The sequence below is a fragment of the Coregonus lavaretus genome (genome assembly GCF_964263955.1).
Source record: "Coregonus lavaretus genome assembly, contig: HAP1_SCAFFOLD_1852, whole genome shotgun sequence".
NCBI classification, from domain to species: Eukaryota; Metazoa; Chordata; class Actinopteri; order Salmoniformes; family Salmonidae; genus Coregonus; species Coregonus lavaretus.
In genome coordinates this window covers 41,078-58,829 of record NW_028158847.1, presented here as the reverse complement: position 1 = coordinate 58,829, position 17,752 = coordinate 41,078, and the positions used below count along the sequence as shown (strand labels likewise).

General features: G+C 47.5%; 1 protein-coding gene across 1 annotated transcript in view; it reads left to right on the top strand.

Annotated features, from left to right (window-relative positions):
- Positions 1–8,149, top strand: part of LOC311123537 (dynein axonemal assembly factor 9-like) — a gene marked incomplete at both ends in the record, with an annotated part of 43,976 nt that extends 35,827 nt beyond the window's left edge. Inside the window, 8 exons of the mRNA XM_084197785.1 lie at positions 1,864–1,908; positions 2,048–2,093; positions 2,300–2,411; positions 3,348–3,418; positions 4,117–4,164; positions 4,550–4,640; positions 7,848–7,951; positions 8,129–8,149. Coding sequence (XP_084053911.1) covers positions 1,864–1,908; positions 2,048–2,093; positions 2,300–2,411; positions 3,348–3,418; positions 4,117–4,164; positions 4,550–4,640; positions 7,848–7,951; positions 8,129–8,149 — 538 coding nt within the window. The remainder of the gene's footprint in view (positions 1–1,863; positions 1,909–2,047; positions 2,094–2,299; positions 2,412–3,347; positions 3,419–4,116; positions 4,165–4,549; positions 4,641–7,847; positions 7,952–8,128) is intronic.
- Between the last annotated feature and the right edge of the window lie 9,603 nt (positions 8,150–17,752).

Here is a 17,752-nt window from a genome sequence, read left to right as displayed (position 1 = left end):
GTCCTCTGAATGACGAGGTTAGCTGATCTAGTAGAAAGTGTTTTACCTGTTGTTTCATTAGTGTCCTCTGAATGACGAGGTTAGCTGATCTAGTAGAACATATTTTACCTGTTGTTTCATTAGTGTCCTCTGAATGACGAGGTTAGCTGATCTAGTAGAACATATTTTACCTGTTGTTTCATTAGTGTCCTCTGAATGGCGAGGTTAGCTGATCTAGTAGAACATATTTTACCTGTTGTTTCATTAGTGTCCTCTGAATGACGAGGTTAGCTGATCTAGTAGAAAGTGTTTTACCTGTTGTTTCATTAGTGTCCTCTGAATGGCGAGGTTAGCTGATCTAGTAGAACATATTTTACCTGTTGTTTCATTAGTGTCCTCTGAATGACGAGGTTAGCTGATCTAGTAGAAAGTGTTTTACCTGTTGTTTCATTAGTGTCCTCTGAATGACGAGGTTAGCTGATCTAGTAGAACATATTTTACCTGTTGTTTCATTAGTGTCCTCTGAATGACGAGGTTAGCTGATCTAGTAGAACATATTTTACCTGTTGTTTCATTAGTGTCCTCTGAATGGCGAGGTTAGCTGATCTAGTAGAACATATTTTACCTGTTGTTTCATTAATGTCCTCTGAATGACGAGGTTAGCTGATCTAGTAGAACATATTTTACCTGTTGTTTCATTAGTGTCCTCTGAATGACGAGGTTAGCTGATCTAGTAGAAAGTGTTTTACCTGTTGTTTCATTAGTGTCCTCTGAATGGCGAGGTTAGCTGATCTAGTAGAACATATTTTACCTGTTGTTTCATTAATGTCCTCTGAATGACGAGGTTAGCTGATCTAGTAGAAAGTGTTTTACCTGTTGTTTCATTAGTGTCCTCTGAATGGCGAGGTTAGCTGATCTAGTAGAACATATTTTACCTGTTGTTTCATTAGTGTCCTCTGAATGGCGAGGTTAGCTGATCTAGTAGAACATATTTTACCTGTTGTTTCATTAGTGTCCTCTGAATGACGAGGTTAGCTGATCTAGTAGAACATATTTTACCTGTTGTTTCATTAGTGTCCTCTGAATGGCGAGGTTAGCTGATCTAGTAGAACATATTTTACCTGTTGTTTCATTAGTGTCCTCTGAATGACGAGGTTAGCTGATCTAGTAGAACATATTTTACCTGTTGTTTCATTAGTGTCCTCTGAATGGCGAGGTTAGCTGATCTAGTAGAACATATTTTACCTGTTGTTTCATTAGTGTCCTCTGAATGACGAGGTTAGCTGATCTAGTAGAACATATTTTACCTGTTGTTTCATTAGTGTCCTCTGAATGGCGAGGTTAGCTGATCTAGTAGAACATATTTTACCTGTTGTTTCATTAGTGTCCTCTGAATGACGAGGTTAGCTGATCTAGTAGAACATATTTTACCTGTTGTTTCATTAGTGTCCTCTGAATGGCGAGGTTAGCTGATCTAGTAGAACATATTTTACCTGTTGTTTCATTAGTGTCCTCTGAATGACGAGGTTAGCTGATCTAGTAGAACATATTTTACCTGTTGTTTCATTAGTGTCCTCTGAATGGCGAGGTTAGCTGATCTAGTAGAACATATTTTACCTGTTGTTTCATTAGTGTCCTCTGAATGGCGAGGTTAGCTGATCTAGTAGAACATATTTTACCTGTTGTTTCATTAGTGTCCTCTGAATGACGAGGTTAGCTGATCTAGTAGAACATATTTTACCTGTTGTTTCATTAGTGTCCTCTGAATGACGAGGTTAGCTGATCTAGTAGAAAGTGTTTTACCTGTTGTTTCATTAGTGTCCTCTGAATGGCGAGGTTAGCTGATCTAGTAGAAAGTGTTTTACCTGTTGTTTTCTCTCTCAGATCTAAAAGTGTGTTCCACATCCAAGCTGTGAATAACCAGGGCAGGTGGGTTCTGATTGTTTCAAAGGAAGTGTTTAATCACACTGTGATTCAATCTTCTCAGTTGAATCATTGTATGAGTGATTGGTGATATACAGTAAATTTGTCCTGGGGCTTTTTGTTGAGCCATTGTTTTCCTTTTCAGAATTGTTCCTCTGAGTGAAGAAGAGAGCCGCTTCTTGGTGAAAACTGTAAGTCAATACTTCCAACCTGATATTTGATCCAAGTCATTTGCAGTAGGCATGTCACTGTGTTTGATTGATTAAATTAGAATTAATTACAATGTGCGTTTTCTGTCCATCACTCCCAAGCGTAAATGTCAGTGTATGACATCCCAGACCTCCAGTGGGGTTAGGGGTTAAGGGTTATGCGTTATAGTGGTGGTTCTGTGTTCCAGGCGTCCATGTCAGTGTACGACATCCCAGACCTCCAGTGGGGGAAAGGAGACCTGGGATCTGTAGTCTTCTCGGAGTCCTTCCTGGTGTCCAGCATCAACATCCAACAGAAGGGTAATAGAGACATACTGTTAGGCCTGGCCGATACCTACTCCCTATTCTGTTAGGCCTGGCCGATACCTACTCCCTATTCTGTTAGGCCTGGCCGATACCTACTCCCTATTCTGTTAGGCCTGGCCGATACCTACTCCCTATTCTGTTAGGCCTGGCCGATACCTACTCCCTATTCTGTTAGGCCTGGCCGATACCTACTCCCTATTCTGTTAGGCCTGGCCGATACCTACTCCCTATTCTGTTAGGCCTGGCCGATACCTACTCCCTATTCTGTTAGGCCTGGCCGATACCTACTCCCTATTCTGTTAGGCCTGGCCGATACCTACTCCCTATTCTGTTAGGCCTGGCCGATACCTACTCCCTATTCTGTTAGGCCTGGCCGATACCTACTCCCTATTCTGTTAGGCCTGGCCGATACCTACTCCCTATTCTGTTAGGCCTGGCCGATACCTACTCCCTATTCTGTTAGGCCTGGCCGATACCTACTCCCTATTCTGTTAGGCCTGGCCGATACCTACTCCCTATTCTGTTAGGCCTGGCCGATACCTACTCCCTATTCTGTTAGGCCTGGCCGATACCTACTCCCTATTCTGTTAGGCCTGGCCGATACCTACTCCCTATTCTGTTAGGCCTGGCCGATACCTACTCCCTATTCTGTTAGGCCTGGCCGATACCTACTCCCTATTCTGTTAGGCCTGGCCGATACCTACTCCCTATTCTGTTAGGCCTGGCCGATACCTACTCCCTATTCTGTTAGGCCTGGCCGATACCTACTCCCTATTCTGTTAGGCCTGGCCGATACCTACTCCCTATTCTGTTAGGCCTGGCCGATACCTACTCCCTATTCTGTTAGGCCTGGCCGATACCTACTCCCTATTCTGTTCAACTGTGTGTCTGTGAGTCATGTTTAACTGTAATGTTGAGTCTGTCCTGTAGATGGAAGTGTTTCCTCAGACAGCTGCTACACCATCCTGACTACAGCTCTGCCTCGATACGTCTGCTGGCTGGTACGTTACCTTCTTTCCTCACTCCTCTCCTCTCTCCTCTCTCCTCTCTCCTCTCCTCTCTCCTCTCTCCTCTCCTCTGTTCTCTCCTCTCTCCTCTCTCCTCTCTTCTCTCCTCTCTCCTTTCCTCACTCCTCTCCTCACTCCTCTCCTCTCCTCTCCTCTCCTCTCCTCTCCTCTCCTCTCCTCTCCTCTCCTCTCCTCTCCTCTCCTCTCTCCTCTCTCCTCTCTCCTCTCTCCTCTCTCCTCTCCTCTCTCTCCTCTCTCCTCTCCTCTCCTCTCCTCTCCTCTCCTCTCCTCTCCTCTCCTCTCCTCTCCTCTCCTCTCCTCTCCTCTCCTCTCCTCTCCTCTCCTCTCCTCTCCTCTCCTCTCCTCTCCTCTCCTCTCCTCTCCTCTCCTCTCCTCTGTTCTCTCCTTTCTTCTTTCCGCTCTCCTCTCTTCTTTCCGCTCTCCTCTCTCCTCTCTCCGTTCATCCAGGGCTCAAGTCGCCTGCTTTCAACAAAATGGCCGTGTTCGAGGGCATCAAAACGACTGCAAGCGACTGCCGACTTACTGATCTACAAATCACCTTGCATCATAAATAACTACTAATTATTAATTGTAGATCAGTCAGTCAGTCAGTCACAATTTATCCATAATGCATTGCGGTTTTGATTCTCTGGAACACAGCCCTTGTTAACTGTGTGTCCTAATGTCTCTAGGTGGAGTCTGATGTGAAGCACTCTGAGAAGGCCCAGGTCCTGCTCAAGGTCAGACAACTCTTGTTATGTTTTCTACGTTTCTGTTATTACATTGCCAAATGCTGGTCAGTCTGTTCATGTGTATTTTTATATACACTACCAGTCAAAAGTTTGGACACACCTACTCATTCCAGGGAGAGAATGCCAAGAGTGTGCAAAGCTGTCATCAAGGCAAATGGTGGCTACTTTGAAGAATCTCAAATATAAAATACATTTTGATTTGTTTAACACTTTTTTGGATACTACATGATTCCATATGTGTTATTTCATAGTTTTGATGTCTTCACTATTATTCTGCAATGTAGAAAATAGTAAAAAATTAAGAAATACCCTTGAATGAGTCGGTGTGTCCAAACGTTTGACTGGTGGTGTATATTGTGTGTTTTATCCCCAGGAGGAGGATAGCACCTGCCTGGGTACCTCTCTGACTACAGCAGACACAGCTCATGTGTTCTCTAACAGCCAGCTCTCCACCCCAGAGGAAGGTAATGCTCTCTCTGTAGTCAGCCAGTCAGTCCAGTCATCCAGCCAGCTCATGTGTTCTCTAACAGCCAGCTCTCCACCCCAGAGGAAGGTAATGCTCTCTCTGTAGTCAGCCAGTCAGTCCAGTCATCCAGCCAGCTCATGTGTTCTCTAACAGCCAGCTCTCCACCCCAGAGGAAGGTAATGCTCTCTCTGTAGTCAGCCAGTCAGTCCAGTCATCCAGCCAGCTCATGTGTTCTCTAACAGCCAGCTCTCCACCCCAGAGGAAGGTAATGCTCTCTCTGTAGTCAGCCAGTCAGTCCAGTCATCCAGCCAGCTCATGTGTTCTCTAACAGCCAGCTCTCCACCCCAGAGGAAGGTAATGCTCTCTCTGTAGTCAGCCAGTCAGTCCAGTCATCCAGCCAGCTCATGTGTTCTCTAACAGCCAGCTCTCCACCCCAGAGGAAGGTAATGCTCTCTCTGTAGTCAGCCAGTCAGTCCAGTCATCCAGCCAGCTCATGTGTTCTCTAACAGCCAGCTCTCCACCCCAGAGGAAGGTAATGCTCTCTCTGTAGTCAGCCAGTTAGTCAGTCAGTCAGTCCAGTCATTCAGCCAGCAAGCTATTTAGTCCAGTTCGTCCAGTCAGGCCAGCCAGTCCAATCAGTCCAATCAGTGGCCGTGTTGGAGAGGATCTAAACCGCAATGTATCGTGGGTAAATTCTGACTGACTGACTGATCTATAAATAATAATGAGTAGTATTTATGATGCAAGGTGATTTGTAGATCAGTCAGTCGGCAGTTGCCTGCAGTCGTTTTGATGCCCTCGAACACGGCCAGCCAGTCAGTCCAGTCAGTCAGTTGGTGGGCTCGTTTGAGTGGTAAGGCGAAAGCAACTGATTTTATAGACTAAAGTTGAGGAGTCACGTCGGGGGAGGTGCATCTGCGACAGCCGAAAGTCGGGGACACTGGTTTCCAACAGCAAGGCTCAGTGCAACATGGTGGTGTTGCCATTGTCTAGAAAAGTTGTTCTTTACAGTGGCTTGTGAAAGTATTCACCCCACTTGGCATTTTGTTGCCTTACAACCTGGAATTAAAATATATTTTTGGGGGAGTTTGTATCATTTGATTTACACAACATGCCTACCACTTTGAAGATGCAAAATCTTTTTTATTGTGAAATAAGACAAAAAAACTGAACTTGAGCGTGCATAACTATTCACCCCCCCCCCCACCCCCCCAAAAATCAATACTTTGTAGAGCCACCTTTTGCAGCAATTACAGCTGCAAGTCTCTTGGGGTATGTCTCTATAAGCTTGGCACATCTAGCCACTGGGATTTTTGCCCATTCTTCAAAGCAAAACTGCTCCAGCTCCTTCAAGTTGGATGGGGTTCCGCTGGTGTACAGCAATATTTAAGTCATACCTCAGATTCTCAATTGGATTGAGGTCTGGACTTTGACTAGGCCATTCCAAGACATTTAAATGTTTCCCCTTAAACCACTCAAGTATTGCTTTAGCAGTATGCTTAGGGTCATTGTCCTGCTGGAAGGTGAACCTCCGTCCCAGTCTCAAATCTCTGGAAGACTGAAACAGGTTTCCCTCAATAATTTCCCTGTATTTAGCGCCATCCATCATTCCTTCAATTCTGACCAGTTTCCCAGTCCCTGCCGATGAAAAACATCCCCACAGCATGATGCTGCCACCACCATGCTTCACTGTGGGGATGGTGTTCTCGGGGTGATGAGAGGTGTTGGGTTTGCGCCAGACATAGCGTTTTCCTTGATGGCCAAAAAGCTCAATTTTAGTCTCATCTGACCAGAGTACCTTCTTCCATATGTTTGGGGAGTCTCCCACATGCCTTTTGGCGATCACTAAACGTGTTTGCTTATTTTTTTCTTTAAGCAACGGCTTTTGTCTGGCCATTCTTCCGTAAAGCCCAGCTCTGTGGAGTGTACGGCTTAAAATGGTCCTATGAACAGATACTCCAATCTCCTCTGTGGAGCTTTGCAGCTCCTTCAGGGTTATCTTTGGTCTCTTTGTTGCCTCTCTGATTAATGCCCTCCTTGCCTGGTCCGTGAGTTTTGGTGGGCGGCCCGCTCTTGGCAGGTTTGTTGTGGTGCCATATTCTTTCAATTTTTTTATAATGGATTTAATGGTGCTCCGTTGGATGTTCAAAGTTTCAGATATTTTTCTATAACCCAACCCTGATCTGTACTTCTCCACAACTTTGTCCCTGACCTGTTTGGAGAGCTCCTTGGTCTTCATGGTGCCGCTTGCTTGGTGGTGCCCCTTGCTTAGAGGTGTTGCAGACTCTGGGGCCTTTCAGAACAGGTGTATATATACACTGAGATCATGTGACAGATCATGTGACACTTAGATTGCAGACAGGTGGAATTTATTTAACTAATTATGTGACTTCTGAAGGTAATTGGTTGCACCAGATCTTATTTAGGGGCTTCATAGCAAAGGGGGTGAATACATATGCACACACCACTTTTCCGTAATTTATTTTTTAGAATTTTTTGAAACAAGTAATTTTTTTCATTTCACTTCACCAATTTTGACTATTTTGTGTATGTCCATTACATGAAATCCAAATAAAAATCAATTTAAATTACAGGTTGTAATGCAACAAAATAGGAGAAACGCCAAGGGGGATGAATACTTTTGCAAGGCACTGTATAATGTCTCTAACCCCCCATATCGCACACTAACAACCTGAAAATATAAGTGTGTACATTGTGCAGTCAATTGGGCAGAGAGAGAGCCTCAAATATCACATTCATTTGTACATATCCACTGTATACGTGAACTGCGGCAAAGTCGGTTCCTGTCTCAATCATGTCTTTGGTCACGTTCCCGTGGGTCAAAAAGAAATCCCCTAATGACTGGTTGACAATAGAGCCTCCCACAATGCAGGCGATGGCTGCAGGAGGAAGCTGGTGAAGAGCAACTGCAGACCTTTTGATCACATTCATTTTGTAACAAGTCGGACAATTTTTATCCCCATAATGCAACATACTTTAAAAGGCGGTACCAGCGATGGTCACCGACTTGATAAAAGTGATCCACTCGAGCGTGTCCAGCCAGCCAGCCAGCCAGCCAGCCAGCCAGCCAGCCAGCCAGCCAGTCAGTGTGTCAGTTCATTAGTTGATTAGTTGATGAGTTAGTCTGTAGTTAATGTGAATAATGTTGTTCCTTGAACCTCCTGTGTGTGTGTGTGTATTTCAGGGAAGATGAGCTTCTTCACCGAGGGTATACTGTTCGTCCATCCACAGTACGGCACCATCACTCTACCCAGGAGCCTCATCAGCAGCATCAAGTTCACGGACCTGGTACGTTTCTCAACCAGAACACAGGGAGACAGGGTTCACAGAGCTGGTACGTTTCTCAACCAGAACACAGGGAGACAGGGTTCACGGACCTGGTACGTTTCTCAACCAGAACACACTGAGCTGGTAACAACACATCCCACATGGGCTGTCTCCCAAATGGTGTCCTATTCCCTATAGTGTACTGCTATAGTGATGTAGTGAGAGGGGGTGTGGTGATGTAGTGAGAGGGGGTGTGGTGATGTAGTGAGAGGGGGTGTGGTGATGTAGTGAGAGGGGGTGTGGTGATGTAGTGAGAGGGGGTGTGGTGATGTAGTGAGAGGGGGTGTGGTGATGTAGTGAGGGGGAGTGAGGTGATGTAGTGAGGGGGTGTGGTGATGTAGTGAGGGGGAGTGAGGTGATGTAGTGAGGGGGTGTGGTGATGTAGTGAGGGGGAGTGGTGATGTAGTGAGGGGGGGAGTGGTGATGTAGTGAGGGGGAGTGAGGTGATGTAGTGAGGGGGTGTGGTGATGTAGTGAGAGGGGGTGTGGTGATGTAGTGAGGGGGAGTGAGGTGATGTAGTGAGGGGGGGTGTGGTGATGTAGTGAGGGGGAGTGAGGTGATGTAGTGAGGGGGGGTGTGGTGATGTAGTGAGGGGGAGTGAGGTGATGTAGTGAGGGGGAGTGAGGTGATGTAGTGAGGGGGGGTGTGGTGATGTAGTGAGAGGGGGTGTGGTGATGTAGTGAGGGGGAGTGGTGATGTAGTGAGAGGGGGTGTGGTGATGTAGTGAGGGGGAGTGAGGTGATGTAGTGAGGGGGTGTGGTGATGTAGTGAGGGGGAGTGGTGATGTAGTGAGGGGGAGTGGTGATGTAGTGAGGGGGGGTGTGGTGATGTAGTGAGAGGGGGTGTGGTGATGTAGTGAGGGGGGGTGGTGATGTAGTGAGGGGGAGTGGTGATGTAGTGAGGGGGAGTGGTGATGTAGTGAGGGGGGGTGTGGTGATGTAGTGAGGGGGGTGTGGTGATGTAGTGAGGGGGAGTGAGGTGATGTAGTGAGGGGGTGTGGTGATGTAGTGAGGGGGGTGTGGTGATGTAGTGAGGGGGGGTGTGGTGATGTAGTGAGGGGGAGTGAGGTGATGTAGTGAGGGGGTGTGGTGATGTAGTGAGGGGGGTGTGGTGATGTAGTGAGGGGGGGTGTGGTGATGTAGTGAGGGGGAGTGTGGTGATGTAGTGAGGGGGTGTGGTGATGTAGTGAGGGGGAGGGTGATGTAGTGAGGGGGGGTGGTGATGTAGTGAGGGGGAGTGGTGATGTAGTGAGGGGGGGTGTGGTGATGTAGTGAGGGGGAGTGGTGATGTAGTGAGGGGGAGTGGTGATGTAGTGAGGGGGGGTGTGGTGATGTAGTGAGGGGGAGTGGTGATGTAGTGAGGGGGAGTGGTGATGTAGTGAGGGGGTGTGGTGATGTAGTGAGGGGGAGTGAGGTGATGTAGTGAGGGGGTGTGGTGATGTAGTGAGGGGGGTGTGGTGATGTAGTGAGGGGGAGTGTGGTGATGTAGTGAGGGGGGGTGTGGTGATGTAGTGAGGGGGGGTGGTGATGTAGTGAGGGGGAGTGGTGATGTAGTGAGGGGGAGTGAGGTGATGTAGTGAGGGGGGTGTGGTGATGTAGTGAGGGGGGTGTGGTGATGTAGTGGGGGGGGTGTGGTGATGTAGTGAGGGGGAGTGGTGATGTAGTGAGGGGGGTGTGGTGATGTAGTGAGGGGGAGTGAGGTGATGTAGTGAGGGGGTGTGGTGATGTAGTGAGGGGGGTGTGGTGATGTAGTGAGGGGGGGTGTGGTGATGTAGTGAGGGGGAGTGTGGTGATGTAGTGAGGGAAGGTGTGGTGATGTAGTGAGGGGGAGTGGTGATGTAGTGAGGGGGGTGTGGTGATGTAGTGAGGGGGAGCGGTGATGTAGTGAGGGGGGGTGTGGTGATGTAGTGAGGGGGAGTGGTGATGTAGTGAGGAGGAGTGGTGATGTAGTGAGGGGGGGTGTGGTGATGTAGTGAGGGGGAGTGTGGTGATGTAGTGAGGGGGGGGTGTGGTGATGTAGTGAGGGGGGGTGTGGTGATGTAGTGAGGGGGGGTGTGTTGATGTAGTGAGGGGGAGTGGTGATGTAACCTTTAGCATCACTAGCTAGGTTTCCATCCAACCTTTAGCATCACTAGCTAGGTTTCCATCCAACCTTTAGCATCACTAGCTAGGTTTCCATCCAACCTTTAGCATCACTAGCTAGGTTTCCATCCAACCTTTAGCATCACTAGCTAGGTTTCCATCCAACCTTTAGCATCACTAGCTAGGTTTCCATCCAACCTTTAGCATCACTAGCTAGGTTTCTATCCAACCTTTAGCATCACTAGCTAGGTTTCCATCCAACCTTTAGCACCACTAGCTAGGTTTCCATCCAACCTTTAGCATCACTAGCTAGGTTTCCATCCAACCTTTAGCATCACTAGCTAGGTTTCCATCCAACCTTTAGCATCACTAGCTAGGTTTCCATCCAACCTTTAGCATCACTAGCTAGGTTTCTATCCAACCTTTAGCATCACTAGCTAGGTTTCCATCCAACCTTTAGCATCACTAGCTAGGTTTCCATCCAACCTTTAGCATCACTAGCTAGGTTTCCATCCAACCTTTAGCATCACTAGCTAGGTTTCCATCCAACCTTTAGCACCACTAGCTAGGTTTCCATCCAACCTTTAGCATCACTAGCTAGGTTTCCATCCAACCTTTAGCATCACTAGCTAGGTTTCCATCCAACCTTTAGCACCACTAGCTAGGTTTCCATCCAACCTTTAGCATCACTAGCTAGGTTTCCATCCAACCTTTAGCATCACTAGCTAGGTTTCCATCCAACCTTTAGCACCACTAGCTAGGTTTCCATCCAACCTTTAGCACCACTAGCTAGGTTTCCATCCAACCTTTAGCATCACTAGCTAGGTTTCCATCCAACCTTTAGCATCACTAGCTAGGTTTCCATCCAACCTTTAGCATCACTAGCTAGGTTAGGGTTAGATGTCATGACAGGTCTGATGGAAACAGTAAACGATCCATACGCTTGACAAGGTGAGATCTTTTTGTGTTGGTAAAAATCATTATGCGAGAAATGTTGGTTGAAATGCTTTTATGCGCATATATTGCTATAATAACCATCATAATAAACTTGGAGTCACGCGATGACATGTTGTGTGGTCCTCCCACTACGACTTGTTGGGAAAGCATGCAGTTTATTAAACTACAGATGAAACCCACTGGCTCCAGGCCATCTATAAATCACTGCTAGGCAAATCCCCGCCTTATCTTAGCTCATTGGTCACCATAGCAGCACCCACCCGTAGTCTGCGCTCCAGCAGGTATATCTCACTGGTCATTCCCAAAGCCAACACCTCCTTTGGCCGCCATTCCTTCCAGTTCTCTGCTGCCAATGACTGGAACGAATTGCAAAAATCTCTGAAGCTGGAGACTCTTATCTCCCTCAATAACTTTAAGCATCAGTTGTCAGAGCACCTTACCGATCACTGCACCTGTACACAGCCCATCTGAAATTAGCCCACCCAACTACCTCATCCCTATATTGTTATTTATTTTTGCTCTTTTGCACCCCAGTATCTCTATTTGCACATAATCTCTTGCACATCTAGCATTCCAGTGTTAATACTATTGTAATTATTCTGCACTATAGCCTATTTATTGCCTTACCTCCATAACTTGCTACATTTGCACACACTGTATATATATTTTCTGTTGTATTTCTGACTTTATGTTTTTTTTACCCCATATGTAACTCTGTGTTGTTTTTATTGCACTACTTTGCTTTATCTTGGCCAGGTCGCAGTTGTAAATGAGAACCTGTTCTCAACTGGCTTACCTGGTTAAATAAAGGTGGAATAAAATAAAAAATAAAAATAAAAATAGGCTAAATTATGATGAACTTTACAGGGTGGTGAAAGTGCACAGTGATGAGCTTGATGCTCCTTTCCAATAAATATCCAGGGTCTTATTCTGGTGACATGATAATCGATGCTTGGCTGCCGTTTGGAAAAAAATCAAAGTAATAATCATGTAGGCAATAAGTGTGCTTTAGGGACAGATGGACATTTACTGGGGGAGGGGTGGTCCAAAATAGGGGAGGGTTGTGTGTCTTTTTATTGGGCACAGGAGGGTAGTGGGTTTTTAGCTTTGGGAAGGGTTGTGTGTCTTTTTATTGGGCACAGGAGGGTAGTGGGTTTTTAGCTTTGGGAAGGGTTGTGTGTCTTTTTATTGGGCACAGGAGGGTTGTGTGTCTTTTTATTGGGCACAGGAGGGTTGTGTGTCTTTTTATTGGGCACAGGAGGGTAGTGGGTTTTTATTGGGCACGGGAGGGTAGTGGGTTTTTATTGGGCACGGGAGGGTAGTGGGTTTTTATTGGGCACAGGAGGGTAGTGGGTTTTTATTGGGCACGGGAGGGTAGTGGGTTTTTATTGGGCACGGGAGGGTAGTGGGTTTTTATTGGGCACAGGAGGGTAGTGGGTTTTTATTGGGCACAGGAGGGTAGTGGGTTTTTTTTGGGCACGGGAGGGTAGTGGGTTTTTTTTGGGCACGGGAGGGTAGTGGGTTTTTATTGGGCACGGGAGGGTAGTGGGTTTTTTTTGGGCACGGGAGGGTAGTGGGTTTTTTTTGGGCACGGGAGGGTAGTGGGTTTTTATTGGGCACGGGAGGGTAGTGGGTTTTTTTTGGGCACGGGAGGGTAGTGGGTTTTTTCCTGGTTTACATTCGCTCTTCTGCTCATATTGTCCTTTAGTCAATAGCTGGACTTACTTTTGATATTACCCTGATAAAGTTCAGAAACATTTTGTGAAGGTTTGGTTTGGTGTGGCTGTTATTAAGCTTTAATACTGCAGGCCTGTGATATGACGGAAGCTCCAACTGACTCCTATGATATGACAGCAGGGCGCCCCCCCCGAAGCTCCAACTGACTCCTGTGATATGACGGCAGGGCGCCCCCCCCGGGGCTCCAACTGACTCCTATGATATGACAGCAGGGCGCCCCCCCCCGAAGCTCCAACTGACTCCTATGATATGACAGCAGGGCGCCCCCCCCCCGAAGCTCCAACTGACTCCTATGATATGACAGCAGGGCGCCCCCCCCGAAGCTCCAACTGACTCCTGTGATATGACGGCAGGGCGCCCCCCCCCACCGGGGCTCCAACTGACTCCTGTGATATGACGGCAGGGCGCCCCCCCGGGGCTCCAACTGACTTCTGTGATATGACGGCAGGGCGCCCCCCCGGGGCTCCAACTGACTCCTGTGATATGACGGCAGGGCGCCCCCCCGGGGCTCCAACTGACTCCTGTGATATGACGGCAGGGCGCCCCCCCCGAAGCTCCAACTGACTCCTGTGATATGACGGCAGGGCGCCCCCCCGGGGCTCCAACTGACTCCTGTAATATGACGGCAGGGCGCCCCCCCCCACCGGGGCTCCAACTGACTCTTGTGATATGACGGCAGGGCGCCCCCCCGAAGCTCCAACTGACTCCTGTGATATGACGGCAGGGCGCTCCCCTGGGGCTCCAACTGACTCCTGTGATATGACGGCAGGGCGCCCCCCCCCGGGGCTCCAACTGACTCCTGTGATATGACGGCAGGGCGCCCCGGGGCTGCAGGCCTGTGATATGACGGCAGGGCGCCCCGGCGCTCCAACTGACTCCTGTGATATGACGGCAGGCCCCCCCCCCCCCCCCCCCCCCCCCGGGGCTCCAACTGACTCCTGTGATATGACGGCAGGGCGCCCCCCCCCCCCGGGAGTCAGTTGGAGCCCCCCCGGGGCTCCAACTGACTCCCACAGTTGGACTCGGGGTGAGGAAGACTGCTTCAGGCCACCAGAGTTACTCCTATAACGTACTTCATCCTATAGCTAGAGGACTCCTGATATATGCAGGAGTGATAAGTATAATTTTTATCTGTTGTGGTCTAGTGCTGTCTTGTTGCTAGCTAGGGCCATCTACTTTAAGTGCTGCCGGTTCCTCCAGTGGGCTACTTGGTGTGTGAACTGCTGACTGCTCATAATTTGCAGAGGATGTTGACACATCAACCAGGACCAATTTGGGACTTGTTTTGGTAATCAGTGGCTGTACTGGAGGGGGAGTGGTTTCAATTAGTACAGGGAGGTGTGCTCTCCACCTCTGCTAGGCAATCAGCAATTAGTACAGGGAGGTGTGCTCTCCACCTCTGCTAGGCAATTAGCAATTAGTACAGGGAGGTGTGCTCTCCACCTCTGCTAGGCAATTAGCAATGAGTGTTAGTACTTCAGTTTCCCCTGGTTTCTCAGCGGCTGCTATAAACGGCGGTCGTGTCAGTGGCGGTTTTGTCGCTGAAACAAAGACCTGCCGAGTTGTTCAAGGAAGGCTCCACACCACTCTGCTCTTCAAGGAAGGCTCCACACCACTCTGCTCTTCAAGGAAGGCTCCACACCACACTGCTCTTCAAGGAAGGCTCCACACCACTCTGCTCTTCAAGGAAGGCTCCACACCACTCTGCTCTTCAAGGAAGGCTCCACACCACTCTGCTCTTCAAGGAAGGCTCCACACCACTCTGCTCTTCAAGGAAGGCTCCACACCACTCTGCTCTTCAAGGAAGGCTCCACACCACTCTGCTCTTCAAGGAAGGCTCCACACCATTCTCTCACTGGAATATCTTACCTAGTTATTTCCAGATTATCTAATTGTTGCTATTTTTGTAGCTTTGGCAACTACAGTGCATTCGGAAAGTATTCAGACCCCTTGACTTTTCCCACATTTTTTTAACGTTACAGCCTTATTCTAAAATGGATTAAATACATTTTCTTCCTCATCAATCTACACACAATACCCCATAATGACAAAGCGAAAACAGGTTTTTATGAATTTTTGCCGATTTCTATTAAAAATAAAAAACAGATTTTATTTACGTAAGTATTCAGACCCTTTGCTATGAGACTCGAAATTGAGCTCAGGTGCATCCTGTTTCCATTGATCATCCTTGAGATGTTTTTACAACTTGATTGGAGTCCACCTGTGGTAAATTCAATTGATTGGACATGATTTGGAAAGGCACACACCTGTCTATATAAGGTCCCACAGGGCGAGGTCGAAGGAATTGTCCATATAGCTCCGAGACAGGATTGTGTCGGAACAGATCTGGGGAAGGGTACCAAAAATGGTGGAGTGGCCAGACGGAAGCCACTCGTCAGTAAAATGCACATGACAGCCCGCTTGGAGTTTGCCAAAAGGCAGCAAAAGGACTCTCAGACCATGAGAAACAAGATTCTCTGGTCTGATGAAACTAAGATTGAACTCTTTGGCCTGAATGCCAAGCGTCACGTCTGGAGGAAACCTGGCACCATCCCTACAGTGAAGTAGGGTAGTGGCAGCATCATGCTGTGAGGATGTTTTTCAGCAGCAGGGACTGGGAGACTAGTCAGGATCGAGGGAAAGATGAACGGCGCAAAGTACAGAGAGATCCTTGATGAAAACCTGCTTCTGAGCGCTCAGGACCTCAGACTGGGGCGAAGGTTCACCTTCCAACAGGACAATGACCCTAAGCACACAGCCAAGACAACGCAGGAGTGGCTTCGGGACAAGTCTCTGAATGTCCTTGAGTGGCCCAGCCAGAGCGCAGACTTGAACCCGATTGAACATCTCTGGAGAGACCTGAAAATAGCTGTGCAGCGACGCTCCCCATCCAACCTGACAGAGCTTGAGAGGATCTGCAGAGAAGACTGGGAGAAACTCCCCAAATACAGGTGTGCCAAGCTTGTAGCATCATACCCAAGAAGACTCGAGGCTGTAATCGCTGCCAAAGGTGCTTCAACAAAGTACTGAGTAAAGGGTCTGAATAAATATGTAAATGTGATATTTCAGTGTTTTAAATACATTTGCAAACATTTCTAAAAACCCGTTTTTGGTTTGTCATTATGGGGCATTGTGTGTAGATTGATGAGGGAAAAAAATATTTAATCCGTTTGAAAATAAGGCTTTAAAGTAACAAAATGTGGAAAAAGTCAAAGGGTCTAAACACTGTGTGTGTTTTCTATACCTGATCATCTCTCCCTGTAGGCTTTACAGACGCTCCCCACCCCTTGGCTGCAACCCTTCTAGTGTAGTGTACCCTGTGTGCACAACCCATGTGGAATTCCTGGTCCTGGCAGCGTTTGGAACTGCCAAGCTGCGGTCAAGAATGCAGAGTTCATCTCAGCCTATGCTGCCCTTCAGTCCCTTGACTTTTTGGCCCTGACGGAGACATAGATCACCCCAGAGAACACTGCTACTCCAGCTGCTCTTTCTTCATCTGACCACATTTTCTCTCATAGTCCAAGAGCATCTGGTCGTTGTGGTGATGGCACAGATCCACTCATTTCTCCTAAGTGGAGATTTTCTATTTTCTCCCTCTCTCACCTGTCCATCTCCTCATGCTGTCACTTGTCCACTCAAGCTTAACATTGTTGTCATCTATCACCCACCAGGTGCCCTTGGAGATTTCCTCAATGAGCTTGACACCTTGATAAGCTAATTTCCTGACGATGGTTCACCGGTCTCCGTACTTGGCGACTTCAACCTCCCGACGTCTGCCTTTGATTAATTTCTTTCCAACTCTCTCTTTCCCCTCCTTGCCTCTTTTGACCGCACCCTTTCCCAATCCCCTCCAACTCACAAGGCAGGCAACACGCTTGACCTCATCTTTACTAGAGGCTTGTCGCCTACTAATCTCACTGCAACCCCCCTCCAGGTCTCTGATAGCTACTATGTTACCTTTTCTGTCTCCCGTTCCTCCAACCCTAACCGCTCAGCACCTACCCATATGGTCATGTGCCATCGCAATCTTCACTCTCTCTCTCACACTACTCTCGCCTCTTCTGTCCTATTTGGTATTTTATTAGGCTCCCCATTAGCTGTTGCGAAAGCCGCAGCTACTCTTCCTGGGGTCCACACAAAACATAAAACATGACATAATACAGAACATTAATAGACAAGAAGAGCTCAAGGACAGAACTACATACATTTAAAAACAGCACACACATATCAATACATACACACAAAATATCTAGGTGAAATAGGGGAGAGACGTTGTGCCGTGAGATGTTGCTTTATCTTTTTTTTTAAACCAGGTTTTCTATTCATTTGAGCCTTATGAGATGGAAGGGAGTTCCATGCAATAATTGCTCTATATAATAATGACACTTTATTAAATTTGTTCTGGATTTGGGGACTATGAAAAGACCCCTGGTGGCATGTCTGGTGGGGTGTGTGTCAGAGCTGTGCCTAACTTGTTCAACAGCCACACTATTCAGTACCAGATTCAGCTGAGGTCTAGAGCTTAGGGAATGATTTGTATCAAATACAATGCTCTTAGTTTTAGAGAGGTTCAGGACCAGTTTATTACTGGCCATCCATTCCAAAACTGACTGCAACTCCTTGTTAAGGGTTTCAGGGACTTCATTATCTGGGGTTGATGACACATATGGTTGAATCATCAGTCTTTGTTTAATGCCAGTGGCAGGTCATCGGTAAAAATAGAAAAAAGTAGAGGGCCTAGAGATCTGCCCTGCGGTACACCACACCCTACATGTTTGACATTAGAGAAGCGTCCATTAAAGGAAACCCTCAAGTTTTTTTGGGGGGGATTTATTAGGATCCCCATTAGCCGACGCCAATGGCGACTGCTAGTCTTACTGGGGTCCGACGTATAACGAAAACGACATTACAGACAAAATACTTTACAATTTATATACATTTAAAAACATTAACATGTAGTGTGTGTGTGCATCTGTCAGTTACACAT